The sequence below is a fragment of the Heterodontus francisci genome, chromosome 40, assembly GCF_036365525.1.
Source record: "Heterodontus francisci isolate sHetFra1 chromosome 40, sHetFra1.hap1, whole genome shotgun sequence".
Classification (NCBI taxonomy): Eukaryota; Metazoa; Chordata; class Chondrichthyes; order Heterodontiformes; family Heterodontidae; genus Heterodontus; species Heterodontus francisci.
In genome coordinates this window covers 5,367,710-5,395,693 of record NC_090410.1, presented here as the reverse complement: position 1 = coordinate 5,395,693, position 27,984 = coordinate 5,367,710, and the positions used below count along the sequence as shown (strand labels likewise).

General features: G+C 43.7%; 1 protein-coding gene across 1 annotated transcript; it reads right to left on the bottom strand.

Moving 5' to 3' along the window:
• Nucleotides 1-109: 109 nt before the first annotated feature.
• LOC137353002 (cytochrome P450 2C20-like) lies at nucleotides 110-25,837 on the bottom strand. Its single transcript, XM_068018881.1, has 9 exons — nucleotides 25,321-25,837; nucleotides 23,010-23,172; nucleotides 20,905-21,054; nucleotides 13,590-13,750; nucleotides 11,408-11,584; nucleotides 9,507-9,648; nucleotides 7,952-8,139; nucleotides 6,490-6,631; nucleotides 110-499 (listed from the first exon to the last, which is right to left on the bottom strand). The coding sequence occupies exons 1-9, from the start codon at nucleotides 25,501-25,503 to the stop codon at nucleotides 318-320; spliced, it is 1,488 nt and encodes a 495-aa protein (XP_067874982.1). The 5' UTR covers nucleotides 25,504-25,837; the 3' UTR covers nucleotides 110-317.
• Between the last annotated feature and the right edge of the window lie 2,147 nt (nucleotides 25,838-27,984).

Here is a 27,984-nt window from a genome sequence, read left to right as displayed (position 1 = left end):
CAGCTGTGCTGGGAGCAAAATTCAAAGGAAGAGTGAAGAAAATTGAAAGGAAATCTAATAAAAACAGTAACAAAATCAGTCAAGACAAATACACAGAGGATTTCTCAAATAGCTTTAATATCAGGCTGTTTAAAAACAATATTCAGTGATACAAGGTACTGATCCTGGGTACTGAAGTTTAGGTTGCGTTTAGAATGAATAAATTTGAAATACACAGGTCCTGTGATTTTAAAGATAGGTTTAGAAATCTTTGATAAAGAAGCAAAAAGAAGTTCAAACATCATCTGCTAAAATTCATGATTAAGCTCCTAGTTGATTTAGCGAGAAATAGCACAGAACTTGTACACGTGGGGTATAATCAGGATCCCACTCGTAGCTGGTGAGATGTCAATATCGTTGCAGTTAGTTACAGCGTTAAAGACAAAGTTCTGGAGCAGAGTGGTCAAAAAAAGGAAGATTTCCATCCGAGCCAAGGACTCTCCCAGACACTTTCTCTTTCCTGCAAAAATAGAGATTTTATTGAGCAAAAAGCTCTAAAAGCTGTCTATAGCATTCAACTGTTGATTGTTTAAAAGTATGTTCCGTTAATGAACAGTATCCTGGATCTATTTCTGTGACTTCTCTATGTGAAATTTTGTACTCAGCAAAGTGAGTGGGGTAGGCAGTGGCGTAGTGGTGTTATCACTGGACTAGTAACCCAGAGACCCAGGGTATTTCTCCGAAGCCAATAAAAAGGAATGAAACCGGACGGACCACCCGGCATCGATCTAGGCACCGGAAACGACAACGGCAAACCCAGCCCTGTCGACCCTGAAAAGTCCTCCTTACTAACATCTGGAGGCTTGTGCCAAAGTTGGGAGAGCTGTCCCACAGACTAGTCAAGCAACAGCCTGACATAGTCATACTCACGGAATCATACCTTACAAACAATGTCCCAGACGCTGCCATCACCATCCCCGGGTATGTCCTGTCCCACCGGCAGGACAGACCCACCAGAGGTGGTGGCAGAGTGGTATACAGTAGGGAGGGAGTTGCCCTGGGCGTCCTCAACATCGACTTCGGACCCCATGAAGTCTCATGGCATCAGGTCAAACATGGGCAAGGTTACCACCTACTGATTACCACCGACCGCCCTCCCTCAGCTGATGACTCAGTACTCCTCCATGTTGAACACCACTTGGAGGAAGCACTGAGGGTGGCAAGGGCACAAAATGTACTCTGGGTGGGGGGACTTCAACGTCCATCACCAAGAGAGGCTCGGTAGCAACACTACTGACCGAGCTGGCCGTGTCTTAAAGGACATAGCTGCTAGACTGGGTCTGCAGCAAGTGGTGAGGGGAACCAACACGAGGGAAAAACATACTTGACCTCGTCCTCACCAATCTGCCTGCCGCAGATGCTTCTGTCCATGACAGTATTGGTAGGAGTGACCACCGTACAGACGTTGTGGAGACGAAGTCCCACCTTCACATTGAGGATACCCTCCATCGTGTTGTGTGGCACTATCACTGTGCTAAATGGGATAGATTTCAAACAGATCTAGCAATGCAAAACTGGGCATCCATGAGGCGCTGTGGGCCATCTGCAGCAGCAGAATTGTACTCAACCACAATCTGTAACCTCATGGCCCGGCATATCCCCCACTCTACCATTACCATCAAGCCAGGAGACCAACCCTGGTTCAATGAAGAGTGCAGGAGGGCATGCCAGGAGCAGCACCAGGCATATCTCTAAATGAGGTGTCAACCTGATGAAGCTGCAACCCAGGACTACCTGCATGTCAAACTGCGTAAGCAGCATGCGATAGACAGAGCTAAGCGATCCCATAACCAATGGATCAGATCTAAGCTCTGCAGTCCTGCCACATCCACCCGTGAATGGTGGTGGACAATTAAACAACTAACTGGAGGAGGTGGCTCCACAAATATCCCCATCCTCAATGATGGGGGAGCCCAGCACATATGTGCGAAAGATAAGGCTGAAGCATTTGTAACAATCTTCAGCCAGAAGTGCCGAACTGATGATCCATCTCGGCCTCCTCCTAAGGTCCCCAGCATCACAGATGCCAGACTTCAGCCAATTCGATTCACTCCGCGTGATATCAAGAAATGACTGAAGGCACTGGATACTGCAAAAGCTATGGGCCCTGACAATATTGCGGCAATAGTACTGAAGACCTGTGCTCCAGAACTTGCCGTGTCCCTAGCCAAGCTGTTCCAGTACAGCTACAACACTGGCATCTACCCTGCAATGTCGAAAATTGCCCAGGTGTGTCCTGTACACAAAAAGCAGGACAAGTCCAACCCGGCCAATTACCGCCCCATCAGCCTACTCTCAATCATCAGTAAAGTGATGGAAGGTGTCATCAACAGTGCCATCAAGCGGCACTTGCTTAGCAATAACCTGCTCAGTGACGCTCAGTTTGGGTTCCACCAGGGCCACTCAGCTCCTGACCTTGGTTCAAACATGGACAAAAGAGCTGAACTCAAGAGGTGAGGTGAGAGTGACTGCCCTTGACATCAAGGCAGCATTTGACCGAGTATGGCATCAAGGAGCCCTAGCAAAACTGAGGTCAATGGGAATCAGGTGGAAAACCTACCGCTGGCTGGAGTCATACCTAGCGCAAAGGAAGATGGTTGTGGTTGTTGGAAGTCAATCATCTGAGCTCCAGGACATCACTGCAGGAGTTCCTCAGGGTAGTGTCCTAGGCCCAACCATCTTCAGCTGCTTCATCAATAACCTACCTTCAATCATAAGGTCAGAAGTGGGGGATGTTCTCTGATGATTGCACAATGTTCAGCACCATTCGTGACTCCTCAGATACTGAAGCAGTCCGTGTAGAAATGCAGCAAGACCTGGATTATATCCAGGCTTGGGCTGATAAGTAGCAAGTAACATTCGCGCCACACCAGTGCTGGGCAATGACCATCTCCAACAAGAGAGAATCTAACCATCTCCCCTTGACATTCAACGGCATTACCATTGCTGAATCCCCCACTACCAACATCCTAGGGGCTGCCATTGACCAGAAACTGAACTGGAGTAGCCATATAAATACCATGGCTACAAGAGCAGGTCAGAGGCTAGGAATCCTGAGGCGAGTAACTCACTTCCTGACTCCCCAAAGCCTGTCCACCATCTACAAGGCACAAGTCAGGAGTGTGATGGAATACTCTCCACTTGCCTGGATGAGTGCAGCTCCAACAACATTCAAGAAGCTCGACACCATCCAGGACAAAGCAGCCCGCTTGATTGGCACCCCATCTACAAATATTCACTCCCTCCACCACCAACGCACAGTGGCAGCAGTGTGTACCATCTACAAGATGCACTGCAGCAATGCACCAAGACTCCTTAGACTGCACCTTCCAAACCCGCAACCTCTACCAACTAGAAGGACATGGGCAGCAAATGCATGGGAACACCACCACCTGCAAGTTCCCCTCCAAGTCACACACCATCCTGACTTGGAACTATATCGCCGTTCCTTCACTGTCGCTGAGTCAAAATCCTGGAACTCCCTTCCTAACAGCACTGTGGGTATACCTACCCCAAATGGACTGCAGCAGTTCAAGAAGGCAGCTCACCACCACCTTTTCAAGGGCAATTAGGGATGGGCAATAAATGCTGGCTTAGCCACCGACGCACACATCCCTGAATGAATTTTAAAAAATGTTCGTGTGAAACATTTCCATAAACCATGATAAGTTTCAGGACAAAGCACCTGCAGGAACATAAGAAATAGGAGGTGGCGAAGACCATTTGGCCCTGAAGCCGCAAAATCATGACTGATCAACCTCAACTCCATCTTCCCACACTATCTTCATATCCCCTAATTCCCTTAATGCTCAAAATTCTATCTACTTCTGCCTTGAATATACTCCATGACTGAACATCCACAGCACTTTGCAAAGATTCACAACCCTTTGAAGGCATTTCTCCTCATCTCAATCCTAAATGGCCAACCCCTTATTGTGAGACTGTCACCCCACATTCTAGATTCCCCATTCAGGAGAAACATTTTCCCAGCATTTACCCTGTCAAGCCCCTTAAGAATTTTATATGCTTCAATTTGATCACCTCTCATTCTCTCGAGAATATAGTCCCAGTCTACTCAATCTTTCCTAGTCGGACAATGCCTTCAACCCAGGAACCAGTCTAGTGAACCTTCATTGCACTCCTTTTGGGGAATTTACTCTTTACTCTTATACTCCAATCCCTTTGTAACAAAAGATAACATACCATTCGCCTTTCTAATTGCTTTGTGTGTCTGCATGTTAACTTTCTGTATTTGTGTACAAGGACACGCAGGTTCCTCTGAATGTAAAAATTTCCTAGTCTCTCACCATTCAAAAAATATTCTGCTTTTTTATTTTTCCTACCAAAGTGGATAACTTTACACTTCGCCACATTGTATTCCATCTCTCATGTTCTTGCCCAGTCACCCAACCTGTCTGTATCCCTCAGCAGCCTCTTTGTGCCCTCTGCACTGCTTACTTTTTCACCTAACTTTGTATCGTCAGCAAACTTGGGTATGTCACACTCAGTACCCTCACATAAAACGTTTAATATAGATTGTAAATAGCTGAGGCCCAAGTACCATCCTTACGGTTCCCTACTGTTATAACCTGCCAGCTTGAAAATGTCTCACTTATTCCTACTCTTTGTTTTCTGTGCATTTACTAATTCTCAATTCATGCCAATATATTGCTCCCAGTCCCATGAGTCCTAATTTTGTGTAATAACCTCTTGTGTGGCACCTTAAACACTTTTTTGAAAATCCAAATAAATTACATCCACTGCTTCCCCCTTATCCATCCTACTAATTACATCCTCAAAACAACTCCTAACAGATTTGTCAAACATGTTGTTCCTTTCATAAATCCATGTTGACTCTGCTTAATCATATTATGATTTTCTAAGTGCCTGTTACCAGGTCCCTAATAATAGGCTAACTGGCTTATAGTTTCCCATTTTCTCTCTTCCTCCTTTCTTAAATTGCAGAGTTATGTTTGCTAATTACCAATCCTTTGGAACTGTTCTAGAATCTAAAGAATTTTGGAGGATCAAAACCAATGCATCCACGATCTTAAAACCCTAGGACACAGGTTAACCAGTCCAAAGGATTTATTGCCACTTAGTCCCATTAATTTCCCCAGGACTATTTCTTTACTTATACTGACTTCTTTAAGTTTCTCATTCTCGCTAGACCCTTGATTCCCCATTATTTCCGGAATGTTTTTGTGTCTTCTACCATGAAGACTTATACAAAGTATTTATTTAATATCTCTACCATTTCCTTATTCCCCACTATACTTCCACCTGTCTCTGCCACTAATGGGTCCACGTTTACTTTCACTAATCTCTTCCTATTTACATACCTATAGAAGCATTTACAATCTGCTTTTATGTCTCTTGCTATTTTACTTTGTACTCTCCGCCAACACCATTGCTCAGTCCAAACCACAGCAGCACACCCTCTATTTCTAGTGTGAATTGTTCTTCAATTTTACACAAGAAGTTCAGCATAAATATCTGAGCGAGATGAATGCCAAAAATTAGCAAGTTTGCAACTCACTCCTCCCATCTTTTGCCTCTGACCACTTTGAATTTATGATTTATATGTACAGTCTTCATCACTTATGATGCCCACGGTTATTACAGGTCACTACTTATACCAACCAACTGGTGGTAGTCTTTCCCAAAGATGTCAGTTACAAAGGCAACACTTATACCAATTTAAAGGCTCCAGTTATTTCAGGCAAAATCAAGTCTTGATCAGCTATTCACACTCGCTAAGGTGAAAATTCCTTGGCTACTTACATTTGAGTCTATTAGTCAGCCTGTAATTATTGGTCACAGGTAAACAGAAATTAGATTAGATAGATTTCTTTCATAAAATATCATTTTGAGATATAGTTTTGAGTAATTTGAGACATGACATATATTAAGTGTAGCATGCTTGGAAGACACATGTGACTATGGACCTATGGCTGTCAAAGCTATCCACAACTAGGATTTTCCTCACCTCAACTCTGGGCCTGTTGTAGATTAATTAATAGAGATTGATTGCTATGATTAGCCAAAAAACTGCATTATTATTGTATCACACAGCTACTCAGATGGTAGAAGGTGAACTGGATGAATCTTGGTCATTTTATGTTTAGCAATTACAATTTGCTGAAATTAATTCCTTCTTGGTGGTGACTTCAATCAAATTCCCAGAATATTTATCCAAGCCATACTTTTACTGGTCAACCCAAGCCCTTCCATCCTCAACAAAACCCCTTTCCCCACCTAAATATTTGGGATTGTAACAGAGATCCCAGGGTAGTCTGGATTGGAAATGGGAAAATCATATTGGTGTAATTGGGTTACTCTTCTGAAGTTGAACATGTTATGGCAGAGGGAACTTTATTCTTCATGCGGCCATGCTGTAGGTGATCTGTTAAAAAGAAAGGAAAAGTAACCAAAGGGAAAAGACTGTACCTGCGGAGAATGCCATGAAACCTTCACTCGTTTTAAAGCATCCGCTTTCGTCAAGGAAGTGGTTTGGGTTAAATGATTCTGGAGTCTCCCACAGGCTGGTGGCTTTCAGGACAGAGGAAAGCAGGGGAATCACAAATGTGCCCTAAAAACAAAATTATCACAAGTTCAGACAAGGAAAAAAGCAGAATTTACATCAGTAACATGGTTTGAGCCCAGTGTAGACTGACATCCTAGTATGCTAATGATGATGAGAATTTAAACCGAAGTCAAATATCTCTGTTCCTTTGGTTTAGGTTAACACTAAAGATCCTGTATTACTATTCAAATGGAAGCAGGACTTCTGCCGCCTTGTCATTATTCTTCCTTCAACAACAAACACCAAAAACAGAAACTGGTCATTCACCTCATTGTGTGTTTTGTGAAGCAATGCTGGTGCAGAGTGACTGCCATATTTGCTGCAATAACAATAGTCACAAAATTTCTGAAGTAGTTTCTTATGTGATGGTTTGACATCCCAAGGTGCTATACAAATACAACTGTCATTATAATGGAATAAAAGCAAAATATTGCAGATGCTGGAAATCTGAAATAAAACAAGAAATGCTGGAAATACTCAGCAGATCTGGCAGCATCTGTGGAGAGAGAAGCAGAGTTAACATATCAGGTCAGTGACCCTTCATCAGAACTGGCAAATATTAGAAATGTAAAAGGTTTTAAGCAAATAAAGTGGGGGTGGGGCAAGAAATAACAAAAGGGAAGGCATTGATAGGACAGAGGTCAAAGAGAATAACTGACCAGAAGGTCGTGGAGCAAAGGCAAACGGTATGTTAATGGTGTACTGAAAGACAAAGCGTTAGTACAGAGAGGGTGTTAACTGACAGAAAAATGAATAGCCCTGGCCCAAAGCACAAACGTGAAAAAAAGTGGGTAAGCACATGGTTAAAAAAAATGCTGAAATAAACTAAAATAAAACAAATCAAAAAGAAAAAATAACTAAACAAAAGGCAGCCGCTTTTTATTTTCAGTTATTTTTCCTTTTTTATTTGTTTATTTTATCTTAGTTTGTTTCATCATTTTTTTTAACCATGTGCCTACCCACTTTTTTTCATGTTTGTGCTTTGGGCCAGGGCTGTTCATTTTTCTGTCAATTACCACCCTCTCTGCACTAAGGCTTTGTCTTTCAGTGCACCATTAACATACCGTTTGCCTTTGCTCCATGACCTTCTGGTTAGTTATTCTTTGTGACCCTCTGTCCTATCAACACCTTCCCTTTTGTTACTTCTTGCCTCACCCCTGCTTTATTTGCTTAAAACCTTTTACATTTCAAACATTTACCAGTTCTGAAGAAGGGTCACTGACCTGAAACATTAACTCTGCTTCTCTCTCCACAGATGCTGCCAGACCTGCTGAGTATTTCCAGCATTTCTTGTTTTTATGTCATTATAATGGGTTTGATTCTGACCTTAGGAATCAGATATCCCCTGAATTCTATATCGCTTGTTGCCATGTGTGGGATATTCATGGGAACAATGTCGATGTATCGCTGAATCTCGTGTATGACAGCATCTGTGTACGGCATTTTTGCTCGATCTTCAATAGCAGGTCCTCGACAGGATCCAACCACCTTGCAAATCTCTTGATAAATGTTCTCTAGGTGGGGGAAATGCAATTTAACAATCTTTTAAAAATGTATTTTGTTTACAAGCACCTCACAACTCCCATTTTCTGTCACACTTCACAGACTGTTCTATGTTACATCGGTTGACTCCCAGTTCATCGGACAGTCTTATTCAATCACAAAACCAGCAGGGACTGAGATAGTATTTAAGCTGACTGATGGCTTTTTATGTAGAAAGCTTGGGAGTGGCCATTGCTCTTAGTCCAACATTTGGTACATCAAGCTCGAGTTTTTAAAAGCCTTTAGGAGGAAAGGAAGAATGGAGGGGGTGGGGGTACATGCGAGTAATTGTACTGATTTGAAGTGCTGGCAAAGAATGTGAGTAGGAAACACAATGAAGAGCAAGGTGTGTATTATAGTGTATATGCTAGTTAGAAGGAATGAAGAGGGAAGTTCAGAGCAACAGTGACCAAAGGAGTATTGATAAAATTGAAAAGACACAACAGATTGTGATGGTAAGGGAGGTTGACTGCTAGAGATGAGAGAGGCACAGCCTATCAGATGACCACTTTTTTCTTGGATGCTGTCTAGGTGTATGAGAGAGTGACGAGAAGAGTCTCTGCAGTTTTAAAAGCAGAAGTCTAGTCTGACTTGAATTTTTTTTTAGAAGTTAAAGGCTGTTGAGAAGTAGTGTTTGGCAGCAAAGGAAAACTGAGTTTCTTGGAGGCAGCTTCAGCAATGGAGGAGTTTACATCTGAGACCAGAGGAGATAGTGATACTACACAACACATGATCTGCTCCTAAGCTGGCAATCTCACTAAGAGAGAGTGAGATGGGGTGAGAAATGGTTCAGAAAGGGACTTTCTTCTTTAGCTGTGGCTGATGCTTTGTAGGAGCAGAGCACATGGAGCTTCACTCTGCTACACTCTACTCGATGACTGTGTGCTTAATGTTGCTGGGGACTCTGAAATGGGATGTGTTCAATTCTCCAACACTAAGCTTTGTGTTGGATTGTTAAAATACATTAGAGTCATAGAGAGATACAGCACTGAAACAGGCTCTTCGGCCCACCGAGTCTGTGCCAACCAGCGACCATCCATTTATATTAATCCTACATTAATCCCATATTCCCTACCACATCCCCACAATTCTCCTACCACCTACCTACACTAGGGGCAATTTACAATGGCCAATTTACCTATCAACCTGCAAGTCTTTGGCTGTGGGAGGAAACCAGAGCACCTGGCGGAAACCCATGCAGTCATAGGGAGAACTTGCAAACTCCACACAGGCAGTACCCAGAACCGAACCCAGGTCGCTGGAGCTGTGAGGCTGCGGTGTTAACCACTGTGCCACTGTGCCGCCCATTCTCCAGTTATTTTCAAATTGCATTGCTTACCCTGAATCTGCGGATACTTCACTAGGATCTGGATAGCCCACTGCAGCGTTGTACTGGTTGTTTCAGTACCAGCCAGAAATAAATTCATTGTCGACAACAACAAGTTCTCATCAGTGAATTCTGAGTTGGGCTTGTGTTTCTCCTGAAACAAAACAATCAAATCTATTTGTAAAACATTAAAGGCCTTACAGGACCTTTTGTCACTGTTAAAGTTTTCTCAAACTCAGGTTGTGCTGTTAACCTATCTACTTCAATGCATTTTTTAGCTGCTTATGTATTAATGCCAATGCAGTGTTTATAATCACAGTTCCCAAAACTGATTTCTACCCTTCTCTCACCTTTACATGGTCCATCTACGACACTTCCCTTCCCTTCCTCGACTTCTGACTTCATCTCTGGGGATAGGCTGTCTACTAATATTCATTATAAGGCCACCGACTTCAACAGTTACCTCGACTACACTTCTTCATATCCTGCCCTCTGTAAGGACTCCATTCCATTGTCACAGTTTCTCCGTCTCCGACGCATCTGTTCTGATGATGCAACCTTCCACAACAGCGCTTCTGATATGTCTTCCTTTTTCCTCAACCGAGGATTCCCCCCAACTGTGGTTGACAGGGCCTTCAACCATGTCCACCCATTTCCCGCACCTGTGCCCTTACCCCTTCCCCTCCCTACCAGAACCGCGAAAGGGTTCCACTTGTCCTCACTTTGCACCCCACCAGCCTCCACATCCAAAGGATCATCCTCCGCCATTTCCACCACGTCCAGCATGATGCCACTACCAAACACATCTTCCCCTCCCTGTCGGCATTCCGAAGGGATCGTTCCCTCCACAACACCCTGGTTCACTCCTCCATTACCCCTGACACCTCGTCCCTTTCCCACGCAATCGCAGAAGGTGTAATACCTGCCCCTTTACCTCCTCTCTCCTCACTGTCCAAGGCCCCAAACACGCCTCTTAGGTGAAGCAGTGATTTACTTGTACTTCTTTCAATGTAGTTTACTGTATTCGCTGCTCACAATGTGGTCTCCTCTACATTGGGGAGACCAAACGCAGATTGGGGACTGCTTTGCGGAACACCTCCGCTCAGTCCGAAAACATGCCCTCAAGTTTCCTGTCGCTTGCCATCTCAATACACCACCCCCACCCCCCCGGTCTCATAGCCACATCTCTATCCTGGGATTGCTGCAGTGTTCCAGTGAACATCAACGCAAGCTCGAGGAACAGCATCTCATTTACTGATTAGGCACGCTACAGCCTACCGGACTGAACATTGAGTTCAATAATTTCAGAGCAGGACTGACCCCCCCTTTTTATTTTTATTTTTATTTTATTTCAGTTTGTTTCATCATTCAGTTTTTTTTAAATCATGTGCCTACCCACTTTTTTTTTCATGTTTTTGCTTTTGGCTAGGGCTTTAATTATTCTGTCATTTAACACACTCTCTGCACCAACACTTTGTCTTTCACTACACCATTAACACACCTTTTGCCTTTACCCCAGGACCTCCTTGTCAGTTATTCTCTGTGACCCTCTGTCCTATCAACACCTTCCCTTTACCTCCTCTCTCCTCACTATCCAAGGCCCCAAACACTCTTTTGCTCCACCCCTGCTTTATTTGCTTAAAACCTATTACATTTCTAACCTTTGCCAGTTCTGATGAAAGGTCATTGACCTGAAACGTTAACTCTGCTTCTCACCCCACAGATGCTGCCAGACCTGCTGAGTATTTCCAGCACTTTTTGTTTTTATTCCAAAACTTGTCTTGTTTAGCCAGTAGGCTTAAGCCTGTTCAATTCACCAAATCAGTGTCCAGGAAAACCCTTTCCTACCTTCAGGAGAGGAGGTACGAAAATTGGAAACATCGGAGTATAGAAATAGAAAGTACTTCTAGTACCTCATCCATCTTGATGAGGAAACTGTCGATATAATCCCTGGGGAAATCTTTCTGGTAACTTTCTTTGTGACTTTGAATATTTTTATTCAGAACATTTTTCAAATCTGTTACATTTTGGAAGAGCCTTTTGTGAGGGCCAGGCAAGAAATCCATGATCTTCGGGAAGTTATTGTACATCTGCAAAGCAAACAATATTTTAATTAACAAAGAAGTGCTTCTGACCAGCTGGTGTCAAAAGATTAGTGTGGATCAGATATCCTAAATGGGACACTGCATCAAAAACAATTTCACCTCCTCATCTGGTGCTGATCCAGAGACCGAGAGTCACAGCTGAGGAAATCTAGGAAAAAAGGCTTAAGTGACTAACCTTCTTCCCATTGGTGAAAAGAAGACATGATACAAGACTTCACAATAATGAAAGTAATAGGCGGGTTAGGAGCAAGCAACCTTAATTTGCACAATGAGTATTGGATGAGAAGATACCAATATGACATTTGCACTTCTGGCTTAAGGTGGTTAGGAACACTTCAAACAAGCATTCACGTGCTGGGCTTTGCCATCACTGAGGATGGAAATGTTCATGGAGTCATCTCCTCCCATTAGTTATTTCAATGTCCACCACCAAATTCACGACTGAATGTGACAGGACTGTAAAGCTTTGATCTGATCCGTTGTTTGTGGGATTGCTTAGCTATCCACAGCATGCCGCTTCTGCTGTTTTGCATGCATTTAGTCCTGTGATGTAGCTTCACCAGGTTGATCCCTCGTTTTTAGGCATACTTGGCACTACTGGCATACCCTTCCCCACTCCTTGCTGAACCAGGGTTGGTCTCCTGGCTTGATGGTAATGGTGGAGTGATGGATGTGTCGGGCCATGAGGTTACAGATTGTGGAATGAAACTTGCCAAGGCTTCTTCAAAATACCTTCTAAACCCACGGCCTCCACCACCTAGAAGGACAAGGGCAGGAGATGCACGGGAACACCACCATCACCTTGAAGTTCTCCTCCATGTCACTCACCATCCTGACTTGGAACTATATCACTGTTCCTTGACTGTCACTGGGTCAAAATCCTGTAACTCCTGCCCAAACAGCACTGTAGGTGTACCTACAGCACATGGACTGCAGCTGTTCAAGAAGGCAACTCATCACCACCTTCTCAAGGGCAATTAGGGATGGGCAATAAATGGTGACCTTACCAGCAACACCTACATCCCAAAAACAAATAATAAAAACATGGAGGAATACCGCTCCATCAGATGAGGAAGGGCAGTATGTGGTAATCAGTATGCGGTTTCCTTGTCCATGATGCAATGAGACTTAATGGGGTCCAGTATCAATGTTGAGGACTCCCAGGGTCACTCCTTCCTGACTGTACATCACTGTACCGCTACCTTTGATGGGTCTGTCCTGCCAGTGGGAGAGGAATTGCCAGGGATGGTGCTAGAGGAGTCTGAGACGTTGACTGATAGTCATACTGACCAAATTATACCCAAGTCAGGCTGTTGCTTGACTAGTCTATGGGACAGCTCTCCCAATTTTGGCACAAGTCTGCAGATGTTAGTAAGGAGAATTTTGCAGGGTTAGCTGGGCTGTAGTGCTGAAGACTTCTGTCTTTTTCATGTCTGAATCAATGCTGGGTTGTCCGTTTGGTTTTATTCTTATTGTACTTTGTTGTAATGGTTTGATACAACTGAGTGACTTGCTAGGCCATTTCAGAGAGCAGTTAAGAGTCAGCCACATTGCTGTAGATCTGGATTCAGATATAGGCCCAGATCAGGTAAGGATGGTAGGTTTCCTTCCCTAAAGGACATCAGTGAACCAGATTGTTTTTTTATGACACTCCAATAGCTTTTATAGTCATCATTACTAATACTACATTTTTATTCCAGGTATATTTACTTAACTGAATTCAAAATTTACAAACTGCCATTGTGGGATTTGAACTCACGCCTCCAGATTACTAGTCCAGGAAGTAACCACTATGCTACTGTACCCAATATATAGCTTTACATTTATCAATACTAAATTCAAATTGCCATTCCTCTCCCACCTACATCCTTTTTCAAATCTCTCTTTTCATCCTTTCTCTACTACTCTCAAGATTTGAGAATCATCTGGAAACCTGATCAGTTTCGAATTAATTTCAGCAACATTATAATTGTAAAAGAATAGGAGGTACCTGAACCCAGGGGCTGCTTAAAGCTTGGCTGATTCCTGCAATTCTCTCCATCAACATTAGAAACTTTTCATCTTCATGTTCAAACCGTTCTCCAAAGACAATGGAACAGATAATATTTGATACTGCGCATCTCACCGGAAAATCTGGACTAAATGGAGTCTCTGATATCATTAAAGAGAAGAGAAGAGACTTACAGTGTCATACAAGCAATCCAGAGGCAGATATAAAGATTTTATAGATATTAAAATAAGAGGTTCCTGTTAATAAAAAAGATGTCAATTAGCTGGTTTATTATGTGGGCGCCACATCTGAATGTCATTCGGTGACCATTTACATACACTCCCAGTGGCAGGGGGGAGTGGGGGTTACTGCATAGCAATTGGGAGCAAGAACTGTTCCTTCTCCCTAATCCAAGGGCTGAAGCCCACGGTAATGACCCCACCACCATAAGCAGCCAAATCAGAACTGAGCCTAGGACATTCCTGGTCTTTATGGCTCAGTTACACACTGCTATTAATGAGCTGAGCAGCCAGGAAATTCTGATTCTCTTATGCTATACATCTTATGTCGATCAGAACTGACCTCCGCTTCATTTTGAAAGAAACTGTGTGATGTAGTTTGGGTGTGCAGTTGCGTTTAAAATACTTATTCAAACCCTTCTATCAAGCATGCTTTCCGCTCCCATCTCTCCGACTCCCTTTACTGTCTCATTCAATAAAGCCCTCAGGCTTTCCTTATGTGAGGAGTGCTAAAATAATGCAAGCTGTTGTCATTCCGACAGCCTTCAGCAGGTGATAATATAACTACAACTGGTGTGATACAAAGTTTACTCAGCACTTTTAACCTTTGGAATGTTGGCTGAGATCTCCTATCACTTTGGTAATAGCAAAATAAATACCAACACTGCACAAATCTCTACTTTCACTTCCATATTCCACTTGCTGCAAAATGCCTAGCGTGGCACAAATGTATCACATTTTAATGGTAAATTTGTCAAACGTAATGCTCACCCAGTCTACTTAGGCATCACCATCAACCAGTCTCTAATCTATATAAAGAGCAAGAACAGAAAACAGTACAGCACAGGAACAGGCCATTCGGCCCTCCAAGCCTGCGCCGATCTTGATGCCTGCCTAAACTAAAACCTTCTGCACTTCCGGGGACAGTATCCCTCTATTCCCATCCTATTCATGTATTTGTCAAGATGCCTCTTAAACGTTGCGATCGTACCTGCTTCCACCACCTCCCCCAGCAGCAAGTTCCAGGCACTCACCACCCTCTGTGTAAAGAACTTGCCTCGCACATCCCCTCGAAACTTTTCCCCTCTCACCTTAAACCTATGTCCCCTAGTAACTGACTCTTCCACCCTGGGAAAAAGCTTCTGACTATCCACTCTGTCCATGCCACTCATAACTTTGTAAACCTCTATCATGTCGCCCCTCCACCTCCGTCGTTCCAGTGAAAAACAATCTAAAAACTGCTAAGCAAGTCAAAACCTGAAATAACCTAATTGCCAAACTAGCCAGTGTGTGTCTGAACAGATACATGTGGTGCTTTGGCCATCATCACTCACTAAGCTGCTTATTTGTCTCGTGCTGTTTGTGAGATCTTGCTGTATGCAGAAGGGCTGCTGTGTTTGCCAATGTAAAAACACTGACTACAACTCATATGATGTACCTTGGTACATGTGATAAGATCCTATAGAGATGCATGTCTTTCTTTACCACACATTAGACTTCTAATGAAGGTCCCACCTGTTTGGTTTTGAACTGGATGGTTTGTTTTAGAGTGGGGTGTCCACTTACTGCACTTCAGAATTACTTCATTGGCTGTAAAACGCTTTGGGACATTCTGAGGTTATGAAAGGCACTATATAAATACAAGTCTTTCTTTTTTAACTTATGAATAGACATCAAGGGCTGAATTTTCACTTTGGTGGGACGGGGACGGAAAACAGGAGCAGGGACTGTTTCCGGGGCCCAATCCCATCCCCAGGTCGAAGCAGTCACTCTTTGGGATTTTGACCAGGTGCCCCCTTAATTAGTATGGAGACAGGTTCCTTGCCCAATTAAGGGTAGCAGGCTGGCTCTCGAAGCTGGAGGGCCAATCAGAGGTTAAGAGGAGTAGCAGAATGTGGTAAAGGGTAAGTAACTGAGAGGGTACTTCAACATAAAGGTGCCCTCCCACCAACTTAAAAAAAAATTTAATTAACAAATAGAAAAAGCATGCCGCTGTGTGCCCACCTCCAGGCAGTTAAACTGCCCTCTGTTGCACTGGGAAACTGGAGGCCAACTGCAAAGTCCCAGTCGGCCTCCTTCAACTGCCCTTAACAAAGCTCTTAATGAGCCTGATTAGCTGCCCACCTCGTGGGGGCAGGCATTCCTGTTAGCCCTGAACCCACCTTGGCCAAAATCACGGGTGCCAGGAACGGAGTCAGGAAACCTGCACGCTGGCCAGCACCACTCTTTTCAGGCTGTCTCCATACCTGGTCAGGTTGAAAATTCACCCCGAAAAGCCAGCTTTAAAAAAAAATGAAAGTACATTTCTCATACCTAATAGCACCACTCCTTTCAATCTGTACATAAACAACCCACCTATGTGTAAATTGCAGTAATCCATCCATGCTGATGGTAGTGTCTTTACTATACAATCTAGTGACCACATTCACTAATGATATTAAACTCATGGTGGAACACTAACTGCAATGACGTTTTCAAGCAAGTACCACAGAGATTGTGGCCTCTGTCTTCCACGTCGCAAAATGCCAGCATCTTTTGTGAACTACTATATCACCTTTAATGGTAAACTTGTTAAACATGATGCTGATCCAGTCTACTTAGGCATCATCTTTAACCAGTCACTAACTACAAAAAGAAACTTGTATTAGCATTCCATCTGAAAAACAACACCACCGGAAAAAAACTCAGTGTTTCCTTCTGAGGAAGGTGACTTACCCATGACCCCCAAACAAAATACCTGGGCATCATCCCGAACAGGACTGTCACCTATCAACCTCATTTCATTAATACCAGCCAAAAGGTAAAAGCCAGGGTGAACCTGGTCAAGAAACTCACTGGAACGTCTTAGGGGTATACAGCCAGAACACTTCTCACTGCAACAGTGGCCCTAGTCTACTTTTCTCCAGAATACTGGTCCTGCGCTGACTACACAAAGATTGTGGATGTGCAGCTAAACTCTGCCATGAGGACAGCTCGTGCTGCTGTCCCACGTTGCCACATCTGCCATTCTCCACAAAGCCATTATTTTTATTTATTTTTTATTTAGAGATACAGCACTGAAACAGACCCTTCGGCCCACCGAGTCTGTGCTGCCCAACAACCACCCATTTATACTAACCCTACAGTAATCCCATATTCCCTACCATCTACCTACACTAGGGGCAATTTACAACGGCCAATTTACTTATCACCTGCAAGTCTTTGGCTGTGGGAGGAAACCGGAGCACCCGGCGGAAACCCACGCGGTCACAGGGAGAACTTGCAAACTCCGCACAGGCAGTACCCAGAATCGAACCCGGGTCCCTGGAGCTGTGAGGCTGCAGTGCTAACCACTGCGCCACTGTGCCGCCCATTATGTTCCAGCAGATGGAAAAAGTTGAGCAACACCGACTTTACCATTCACAAGGACTTGGAAAAACCCACTACCAAAGTGCTTAAAATCACACCAGCCACCCAGGAAACAGCAGCTAATATTCATGGAGCTGGCATCATCCCACTATCCAGATGGAAGGAACCAATACCTCAAAGGTACATATCTGGAGTTAAGTCGCAGATCATACATGACTTCATTGAATGGTGGAATAGATTTGAGGGGCTAAATGGCCTCTTCTCATTCCTATGTTCCTCATCACTGACACAGCAGCAGAGGTCCCTGGCTTCGACCTCCCTCAAAGACAGTGGAACAGCACTCAACCGAAACTGCATAGGTGTGGTGACCTGTTCCACAAGTGGAAGCTGAGGGACAACCTGAAATGTGATTATGGCCATGAGTCCCAGACCATGGAACACACCGCATCAGTCTGCCCACTAAGATCTGTTGCGGGAGGCACTACAGGGTTTTGGTGAGACCACATCTAGAGTACTGTGTGCAGTTTTGTTCTCTACATTTAAGAAAGAATATACTTGTATTGGAGGCTGGACAGCGAAGGTTCACTAAATTGGTCCCTGGGAATGAGGGGGTTGTCTTATGATGAGAGGTCGAGTAAACTGGGCCTATATTCGAGTTTAGAAGAATGAGAGGCGATCTCATTGAAACATGCAAGATTCTGAAGGGGCTGGAGAGGGTAGACACTGAGAGATTGTTTCCACTGGTCGGGGAATCTAAAACACGGGGGCACAGTCTCAGGATAAGGGGCCGATCATTTAGGACTGAGATGAGAATTTACTTCACTCAAAGGGTTGTGAATCTTTGGAATTCTCTACCCCAGAGAGCTGTGGATGTTCCATCATTGAATATATTTAAGGCTGGGAAAAAAAATCATGTTGCCAATTCAGTTCATCTATCAACTCTTACCATCGTCATCCTCTCTTGATTCCTTTGACTTTCCATACCAGCTCCTGAGTGTGACGACTGAACAGCAGACGTTCCTATAAGTCACCATATCATCTCCTATCCTACGGACCGGCAATCAGGATTCAACTGGCCGTGTCAAAGTTGGGTATCTCTCAACACTCTCGAACTGGATTTACAGTTCGCCTTAAATGTTACCTATCGGACCTCCGCAACAAGAAATGTCACTGCGTACAGACATAAACCATGTCCCACAGCGCTGAATTATTCTCAGTACTCAAACTATCTGGTGGCCTATATGCAGTTTCCTTCCCCATCCTACGCGATTAGGCAAGATTTAGGATGCGTAGGATGGGGAAGGAAACTGCAGGGGATGGGCACAATCGAAATGTGGAGCTTATTCAAGGAGCAGCTACTGCGTGTCCTTGATAAGTATGTACCTGTCAGGCAGGGAGGAAGTTGTCGAGCGAGGGAGCCGTGGTTTACTAAAGAAGTTGAAGCGCTTGTCAAGAGGAAGAAGAAGGCTTATGTTAGGATGAGACGTGAAGGCTCAGTTAGGGCGCTTGAGAGTTACAAGCTAGCCAGGAAGGATCTAAAGGGAGAGCTAAGAAGAGCAAGGAGAGGACACGAGAAGTCATTGGCGGATAGGATCAAGGAAAACCCTAGGCTTTCTATAGGTATATCAGGAATAAAAGAATGACTAGAGTTAGATTAGGGCCAATCAAGGATAGTAGTGGGAAGTTGTGTGTGGAATCAGAGGAGATAGGGGAAGCGTTAAATGAATATTTTTCGTCAGTATTTACAGTAGAGAAAGAAAATGTTGTCGAGGAGAATACTGAGATTCAGACTACTAGGCTAGATGGGATTGAGGTTCACAAGGAGGAGGTGTTAGCAATTTTGGAAAGTGTGAAAATAGATAAGTCCCCTGGGCCAGATGGGATTTATCCTAGGATTCTCTGGGAAGCCAGGGAGGAGATTGCAGAGCCTTTGTCCTTGATCTTTATGTCGTCATTGTCGACAGGAATAGTGCCGGAAGACTGGAGGATAGCAAATGTTGTCCCCTTGTTCAAGAAGGGGAGTAGAGACAGCCCTGATAATTATAGACCTGTGAGCCTTACTTCGGTTGTGGGTAAAATGTTGGAAAAGGTTATAAGAGATAGGATTTATAATCATCTTGAAAAGAAAAAGTTCATTAGCGATAGTCAGCACGATTTTGTGAAGGGTAGGTCGTGCCTCACAAACCTTATTGAGTTTTTCGAGAAGGTGACCAAACAGGTGGATGAGGGTAAAGCAGTGGATGTGGTGTATATGGATTTCAGTAAGGCATTTGATAAGGTTCCCCACGGTAGGCTATTGCAGAAAATACGAAAGTATGGGGTTGAAGGTGATTTAGAGCTTTGGATCAGAAATTGGCTAGCTGAAAGAAGACAGAGGGTGGTGGTTGATGGCAAATGTTCATCCTGGAGTTTAGTTACTAGTGGTGTACCGCAAGGATCTGTTTTGGGGCCACTGCTGTTTGTCATTTTTATAAATGACCTGGATGAGGGTGTAGAAGGGTGGGTTAGTAAATTTGCAGATAACACGAAGGTCGGTGGAGTTGTGGATAGTGCCGAAGGATGTTGTAGGGTACAGAGGGACATAGATAGGCTGCAGAGCTGGGCTGAGAGATGGCAAATGGAGTTTAATGCGGAAAAGTGTGAGGTGATTCACTTTGGAAGGAGTAACAGGAATGCAGAGTACTGGGCTAATGGGAGGATTCTTGGTAGTGTAGATGAGCAGAGAGATCTTGGTGTCCAGGTACATAAATCCCTGAAAGTTGCTACCCAGGTTAATAGGGCTGTTAAGAAGGCATATGGTGTGTTAGCTTTTATTAGTAGGGGGATCGAGTTTCTGAGCCACGAGGTTATGCTGCAGCTGTACAAAACTCTGGTGAGGCCGCACCTGGAGTATTGCGTGCAGTTCTGGTCACCGCATTATAGGAAGGATGTGGAAGCTTTGGAAAGGGTGCAGAGGAGACTTACTAGGATGTTGCCTGGTATGGAGGGAAGGTCTTACGAGGAAAGGCTGAGGGACTTGAGGTTGTTTTCGTTGGAGAGAAGGAGGAGGAGAGGTGACTTAATAGAGACATATAAGATAATCAGAGGGTTAGATAGGGCGGATAGTGAGAGTCTTTTTCCTCGGATGGTGATGGCAAACACGAGGGGACATAGCTTTAAGTTGAGGGGTGATAGATATAGGACAGATGTTAGAGGTAGTTTCTTTACTCAGAGAGTAGTAGGGGCGTGGAACGCCCTGCCTGCAACAGTAGTAGACTCGCCAACTTTAAGGGCATTTAAGTGGTCATTGGATAGACATATGGATGAAAATGGAATAGTGTAGGTCAGATGGTTTCACAGGTCGGCGCAACATCGAGGGCCGAAGGGCCTGTACTGCGTTGTAATGTTCTAATTCTAATTCTATACACCTTGTACACTGTTGATGACAATGGCCCAAAGCGCCTGGAATTATATGCAAGTCCGCTTATGCTAAATAAACCAATCTGTTTCTGTATCACAAGTGAAGGCATTAGATTACCTGAGCTTCTGTGTTTCAGCTCAGTTCTCCATCAAGGTCAAAAATAACTTCAGAACTGAAGCCATGATGTCATGTCTTACCTCGCACCTATCCCACTCTGCTATTTGTTCCCATTTGTCCCTAGCAGTGATCCCTCGCTCCAGCCCCAGTTTAGAACTTGGCAAAAGGAGGCGACTCTACTTCCAACCATTCTAATATTTTAGTAAAATACCTTTTTTATTCCTGATAGCTGTAACCAGGAACTGTGCTTCTACCTGGATCCGCTCTTCAATGCTTTTTCTCCCCATTCCAAAATTCCTCAAGGTGCTGAGAGAAAATCTCCGAAGCTGTTTCCATCTCTCGCCACTACTGAAGGCAACTCCTGTACAAGAGATATTAATATGAGTGGAAATTCCCTGGAGTGCAATTTTCCATTGGCTGTGAACAAAATGTACTGACATTTTTCAAGTTCTTTTCTCCTCTTTTCTACAGCTGTCAAGACAGTCAGAGTATCTCCTGATCATTCTCCTAGGTGGGAGTTGGTGCTACAGTTGGCCTCAGAATTCCTGAGTAAGGGAGGAGAAAAATCAGCCACAGCTCCTGCCCCTAATCATGATCTAGGATCTCCCAATGGAAGGTATTCACAAATGGATGTCTGCTAAGGACGGGCTTGAATTTGATAGTGTTGTCCCACAGTATAATGGCTGGTCAACATTCATCAGCCAGGTTCACATGTGAATAATGGCCACTTGGATAATATGGGTCCAGTAACCTAGTGGTTAAGATACTTGACTAATGTTGTCAAGTCAGTTCCTGCTATGGCATCTTCTGAAATTGTAAATTTCATTTTGAATGTGTCAGTGTTTATGCAATATTTTTGTGGTGACCCAAGTTATGGAACAGTTTCATGGGTGGGAATGTTCCTCTGGTACCTCATCCAACTGAGCATTCTTCACATGATTCTGGGCAATATGTGCTGGTGGACTATGTAGAAAACGTTTTTTTTACTGTTTGCTCTGCGTACTTTCCCGAAGGCATTGATCAGGGCATGGTTCTAAGGGCAGTATTTGTAACATTCCTCAGGTTTGACAGTGAGTATCGTAAAGCTCTTTGACGATAGGACTATTACAGCCGAGTCTGATCCTTTTCCACCTCCACAAATGAACAGTTCCATCGTTAAACAAATTTGTGCCAAGTTCACGCTCCATTACTTGCAGGTTGGTAGGCAAATTGGCCATTATAAATTGCCCCTAGTATAGGTAGTTGGGAGGGAAATATAGGGATAGGTGGGGATGTGGTAGGAATATGGGATTAGTGTAGGATTAGTATAAATGGGTGGTTGATGGTCGGCACAGACTCGGTGGGCCGAAGGGCCTGTTTCAGTGCTGTATCTCTAAAACTAAAACTAAAAACATTACCACCCAGTGGTCTTGATGTCAATTGTTGTACCCCTCATTCTTTCCCAGTGTCAGCTTAGCTCAGTGGCAACACTCTGGCTTCTGCGTCAGAAGTTTGTGGGTTGAACACCCAACCAAGACTCAGGACTTAAGCACATAACCTAGCCTGACACTTCAATGCAGTACTGAGGGAATTTTGCATCATCTTGCAGATGAGATGTTAAACCAAGGTGCCATCTGCTGTTTCAGATACATATTGTTTTAAAAAAAGAGTAGGGTGTTTTGAGGCAATGATACTAAAAATTGGACATGCCAGCTTGGTCCAGTTGGAAACACGCTTGTCTTGAGTCAGAAGACTGGGTTCAATTCCCACTGCAGGATTTGTGTGCAGTCTAAACAGACACTTCGGTGCAGTAAAGAGGGAGTACTATTCCTTAGGTGAGATTCTAAACCCAGTTGAATTGTTCAAAGAAGAGCAAATGAGTTCTCCCAGTGGCCGAGCCCTTTAACCAACATCAGCAAATACTGTTCTTATCTGATCATTTATCTCATTGCTAATTGCCTACCACACTTTCCAGCATAACAGTAGTGAATATAATTCCAAAGTACTTCATTGGTTATGAAAATCTTTGATATGTCATGAGAATAGAAAATTCTACATATCTATGATTTTCTGAAAGTAGAGGATTGAATTGCCTTACTTTGGTCTTCACTTTTTAAAATTAGAAACAAGAGAGCATAGATTTAGGATTATCACCAAGCAAATGAGTGAGAAATTAGAAGATATTTTGTAAGGATAGGTAGGTAATTCCAGTTGAAGGTCCAGCATCGGCACAAGCTCAATGGGCCAAATGGCCTCCTCCTCTGCTGTATGTTCTGTGATTCTAAATGCTCAGATCTCATGAGGGCAAAAGCAGTAATACATAAAAAGATTTCTCACCATAGCCATTTGAAATTCTTTTGAGGACCGGGAAGAGATACCTGCCGCTGAAATCATGCCCTCGCTCGATCAACACTTCCTTCACAGTCTCAAAGCCACACATCACCACTGCAGGGAAGCCACCAAACCAGATGGTGAATACAGGGCCATACTGCTCACCCAGCTGTACAGACATGATAGATAAGTAACAATTGTTAAAGAAGGTGCTACACCTTGGACAACATCAGAATTTCTACTAACACCACTGAATCAGCCAGAGTTTATTTATTTATTTAGAGATACAGCACTGAAACAGGCCCTTCGGCCCACCGAGTCTGTGCCAACCAACAACCAGCCATTTATGCTAACCCGACAGTAATCCCATATTCCCTATCACCTCCCTACACTAGGGGCAATTTACAACGGCCAATTTACCTATCACCTGCAAGTCTTTGGATGTGGGAGGAAACTGGAGCACCCGGCGAAAACCCACGCAGACACAGGGAGAACTTGCAAACTCTGCACAGGCAGTACCCAGAATTGAACCCGGGTCCCTGGAGCTGTGAGGCTGCGGTGCTAACCACTGCACCACTGTGCCGCTATGTTGCCTGCATCAACCAATGGGTTGGAGGCAGGGCGAGGCTCACAGCAAACAGTCTATTCAGAAAACAGCCGTCTTTTTAGTTGTGTGCAGCCTAACATTTAAACTTCGTCCTGATGTCACTCGATATCTAGACATGTCTCTTCCTGTCACAGCTGCTGAATAACAATTCTGCAGCAAGAACTCTGAACCATCCTTTTCTTCTCTTCCTAATCAATGGCACTGAGACCAATTGTAGAGCTTCACTGAGATTTGCTCACTTGGGATCTCTCTGATGTGTGTGGCTCCACTCTACTCTGGACAATTAACTTAGAAATCCAGGCACTGGGAGGAGTGCACATTTTTCATTTCTTTGGTGCGAGTTTTATGCTCATTAGCATGAGGGACATTAGTGCTGGGGACTGGAACATTGCATTTCATGTATCTGATCTCAACTTCAGGCATTTTCCGGTGAGGTATAATTTAATCTACTTTTGTATCGGACAAGATTTGTGCTACTAGCATCAGTTTTGCCCTCCAATGTGCTGGTGCAAACAGCAGTTAAGTAAACCTGACTTAACTTGTTAAGGCCAACAACTGGGAAGGCATCTAACTAGAGCTTAAGGAACTTGGAACTTTTTGCTAAATTAAAGATGCTATATAAATACACCTTATACTTGTTGTCTTGCGCCTACTGGGAAGTCGGTTGAGGTTGCCCATACTCATTTAACATAGGATACTTAGAACTGGCAAACAGGGAATTTCATCCCATCACTCCAGTCCGGATTTGAAAGTAAGGGAGAAAGGTCATTTTACCAAAAGCTTGTCTAGATTTTGTTTCAGCTCAAGAAATTCTTTTGAATAGTTTTGTCGCTTCGTCATTGTGATCCTGTATCTCGTGACTCTTAGAAAAAATATCTGCAGGGCTGAGTGGGTAACTGTAATCTGTGATACTGGGCCAGACAAAACCACAGTTCCTTAAGTTCTAGTAAGATGCCTTCCCAGTTGTAGGCCTTCGCAGGTTAACAGCTGTTTGCACCAGCACACTGGAGGGCACAACTGATGCTAGTAGCACAAATCTTATCCAATACAAAAAGTAGATTAAATTATACCTCACTGGAAAATGCCTTAAAATGAGATCAGATACATGAAATGCAATGTTCCAGTCCCCAGCACTAACATCCCTCATGCTAATGAGCATGAAATTCACACCAATGAAAAGAAAAAATGTGCACTCCTCCCAGTGCCTGGGTTTCTAAGTAAATTATCCAGAGCAGAATGGAGCCACACACATCAGAGAGATCCCAGATGTGGTGCCCCAAGTGAGCAAGGTTTGGTCCCGGGACTGTGTAGATCAGCTGATCTCAGTTAGGATAGCAATGGGGCACTACTATTACCTTCAATTTCTCCAACACTGGGTAGGAAATTAAAACAGCCAACCATTCCTGAGCACTATACAGTAACCCTGGCTAAAAAAAGTATGTTTGAACATTGGGGTCATGAAAGGTGCTATGTAAATGCAAGTCTTTCGTTTTATTGGTTAAAAATAATATTGGGTTTGGATCTGACTTCTCCTTAAAGGATCACCGTCACTCACTAATCCAGCCTTACAGTTTACGACAATCTCTTGCTTGAGGTCACCACAAGTGGCTGGCCTCTGTTGTTTCTACCTCAGGATGAGCCGGGGGGCGGGGGAGAGAAGAGATTCATTTGAATTATTTAGTTATTTAAAGAAACAGAGGTTCTCCTTACCTTGATGAGAGATTTGTGAGGTCCTTTTATATCCACTTGGAACAAGTTGCCAAGAATTGGGAGGGCAGGAGGACCTGGGGGAAGCCTGCCTCTCTGCGGCTGTTTGTTTTTAAGGAACCACACCAGGAACAGAATACTGAGCGAAACAAAAAGGAAAGTTGTTCCTGGGTTGCTTAAATCCATGCTAACAGCGTAATGAATGCAGAGGCACAGCAGCAATAAACACTGTGATCTGGTTCCAATACTCAGAGCACTGTCTGGTAGGGTAAAAAAATTAAAAAAACTTTCATCTAATTAAAGCAGAGTTCAATGAACTTCATAAATATCAAAACCAGGAGCTTCAAGAATAAAGACCCAGCAGAATAGCAAGCCTTCCTCCACTCTACTTAAATGAGGGGAATTGAAGACTTGATTATGAAATAATGCAGTAAATTCGTGACATGCCTCAATGATTGCCAAAGGGCGTTGCTCTTCAGCCTATTTACGTAGTTCAGAAATATGTCAGTGAAGCTCCAAGCTAATAGCTGAGCCACACTGTGGTGTTTCTAACCTGTTTTGTTTCAGAGAATGAGAGTATGCGTCAACCTAGAAAACTGGCAAAAATTGGCACAAGCTCCAAAAATCTGACAACCCAAGAAGAAGCCTGATTAGAGGCTTGTGGCTTTGTAACTTAAGCTTTGAGTAAACCCAACATTCCTCCCCTCTAGTGGAGGAGGGGAGGGTGCAGGAAAACATTGCAAGCCTGCAATGCAAAGAAGATTGAAAATATAGAAATATAAAGACTGCTTTAATTTGTGTTCTGAAGTTTTTGTGTGGAAGCTGAGTTCTGTACAGTTTGAGTTTTTGAGTTAGTCCCTGTTTTGGGGCTGGGTGTTTCCAGGTTGAAAGTCAAACCCAGGTTAGGCAAGCAAACAGTCTTTTGTGGATTAGTTTCATGGGATGTGGGCATCAGTGGCAAGGCCAGCATTTGTTGCCTGTCCCTAATTGCCCTTGAGAAGGTGGTGGTGGCTTTCTTGAACCGCTGCAGTCTATCTGGTGTGGGTACACCCATTGTGCTGTTATGGAGGGATTGCAGGGTTTTGATCCAGCGACAATGAAGGAACGGTGATATATTTCCAAGTCAGGATAGCGTGTGGCTTGGAGGGGAACTTATAGATGCCGGTGTTCATGCATCTGCTGCTTTTGTCCTTCTAGGCAGAAATGGTCACGGGTTTGGAAGGTGCTGTCGAAGGAGGCGTAGTGAGTTGTTGCACTGCGTCTTGTTTATGGTACACACTGCTGCCACTGTGTGTCGGAGGTGGAGGGAGTGAATGTTTAAGGTGGTCGATTAGGTGCCGATCAAGCAGACTGCTTTGTTTCTTTTCAGTCACATCCAGGACAGTTTTTTTTTTTTACCAGGAGCATGTGACTGGGAAGTTCAGTTCTAATTTGTCAAGAAAACACCAAAGAGTGTTAAGCCAGCTAAAGAGCTGGGTATTTTTTCTTCCAAAGGCGGCTTTCGGAATTGTGATGGACTGCAGTGGTTGTTTAAAGAAGCCTGGACTGAGGGCTGACCATTAGTTGTCTGTGATGCTGCGCCGTCAGGATGGTGGTGTGAAGGCCAAGGTGGTTCAAGAAGTGAAAAGACCGACTGTTAAAGGGGAGATTACATCGCTCACTATTGACGGGGCATCATTACTTCCATATCTGCATCCTGAAGGACCCGACTTGGAAAAACTACCTGAGGAAGATCCTGATCTTGTACTGTGGAACTGTTCAATGCTATTTTGCTGATAAAACTGTCCAGCAGACTGTAAGGACTACCTTTGTTACATTTGCTTATTAACGTGTAGCCATTAAGATTTATACACCGATTGTCTTTTAACTGTTAGTTCATGTTTAATTTATGTTGGTTTGTAAATTTTACTTAACACTCAAACGAAAAAGCGAAATCCTGTATGTTTGTTATTTTTTGGTTTCCTAAATTGGGGTCAGTCGGTGGATTTGATTCTTTTGGTTTGTTGGTGGTCCACGGGGATGATAACAATTGAATAGTAAATAAATATCAGCGATTCTCCATACAATTACAACATAAACTCATCAACTGCTGCACTGAGCTATAGGAGGTGGGAAACAGGAGCCAGGAAAATGAGGAAATACTAGAATGATTCAAGGTTAGTGGCAATGCAATTGAGCAAGCTTTCTCATTCTGGCTCTGGCCATTGGTAAGGTGTGTAATGGTCAGGAAGGTCAAAAATGCATTGTGTGCCTGAGTAGGCAGCCAGATTCAAAATTACCTGTCAGTGCCAAGTACCATCTGTCCTATCAGCAGCCATTTCCCTTTGCCTCCTGAGATGGCTTTGGGGCCTATGATCGCAGTGTCACTGCTGCGCCTTGTACATTACTAAAATAAGTCATGTTGGAATGCTTGCCTTTGAAGTCAATTATCTGGCAAATGACAGCTTACATTGTATACTGCCTCTAACATATTAAACATCCCAAGCACATTAGCGGTGTGAAAATAGATGCCAAATGGCAGGAGAAGAGTTAGGGAAGGTGAACGGTTGCATGCTGAAGATGTAGAATTTGAGATAAATTTACACTGACTACCTACCAAAGAAGGTGAAGAGAGAGGTAGTAAGACAGTGGACTTAGAGAAAGATTTCCAGAGAGCATGGCCAAGAT

Coding starts and splice junctions, on each gene's coding strand:
- LOC137353002 (XM_068018881.1), bottom strand. CDS start 25,503: ATGGATTTAAGCAACCCAGGAACAACTTTCCTTTTTGTTTCGCTCAGT. Junction 21,055..23,009: donor AAGAATTTCAAATGGCTATG/GTGAGAAATCTT, acceptor TCTCTTGTACAG/GAGTTGCCTTCAGTAGTGGC. Junction 500..6,489: donor TTTCATGGCATTCTCCGCAG/GTACAGTCTTTT, acceptor CTATTTTTGCAG/GAAAGAGAAAGTGTCTGGGA.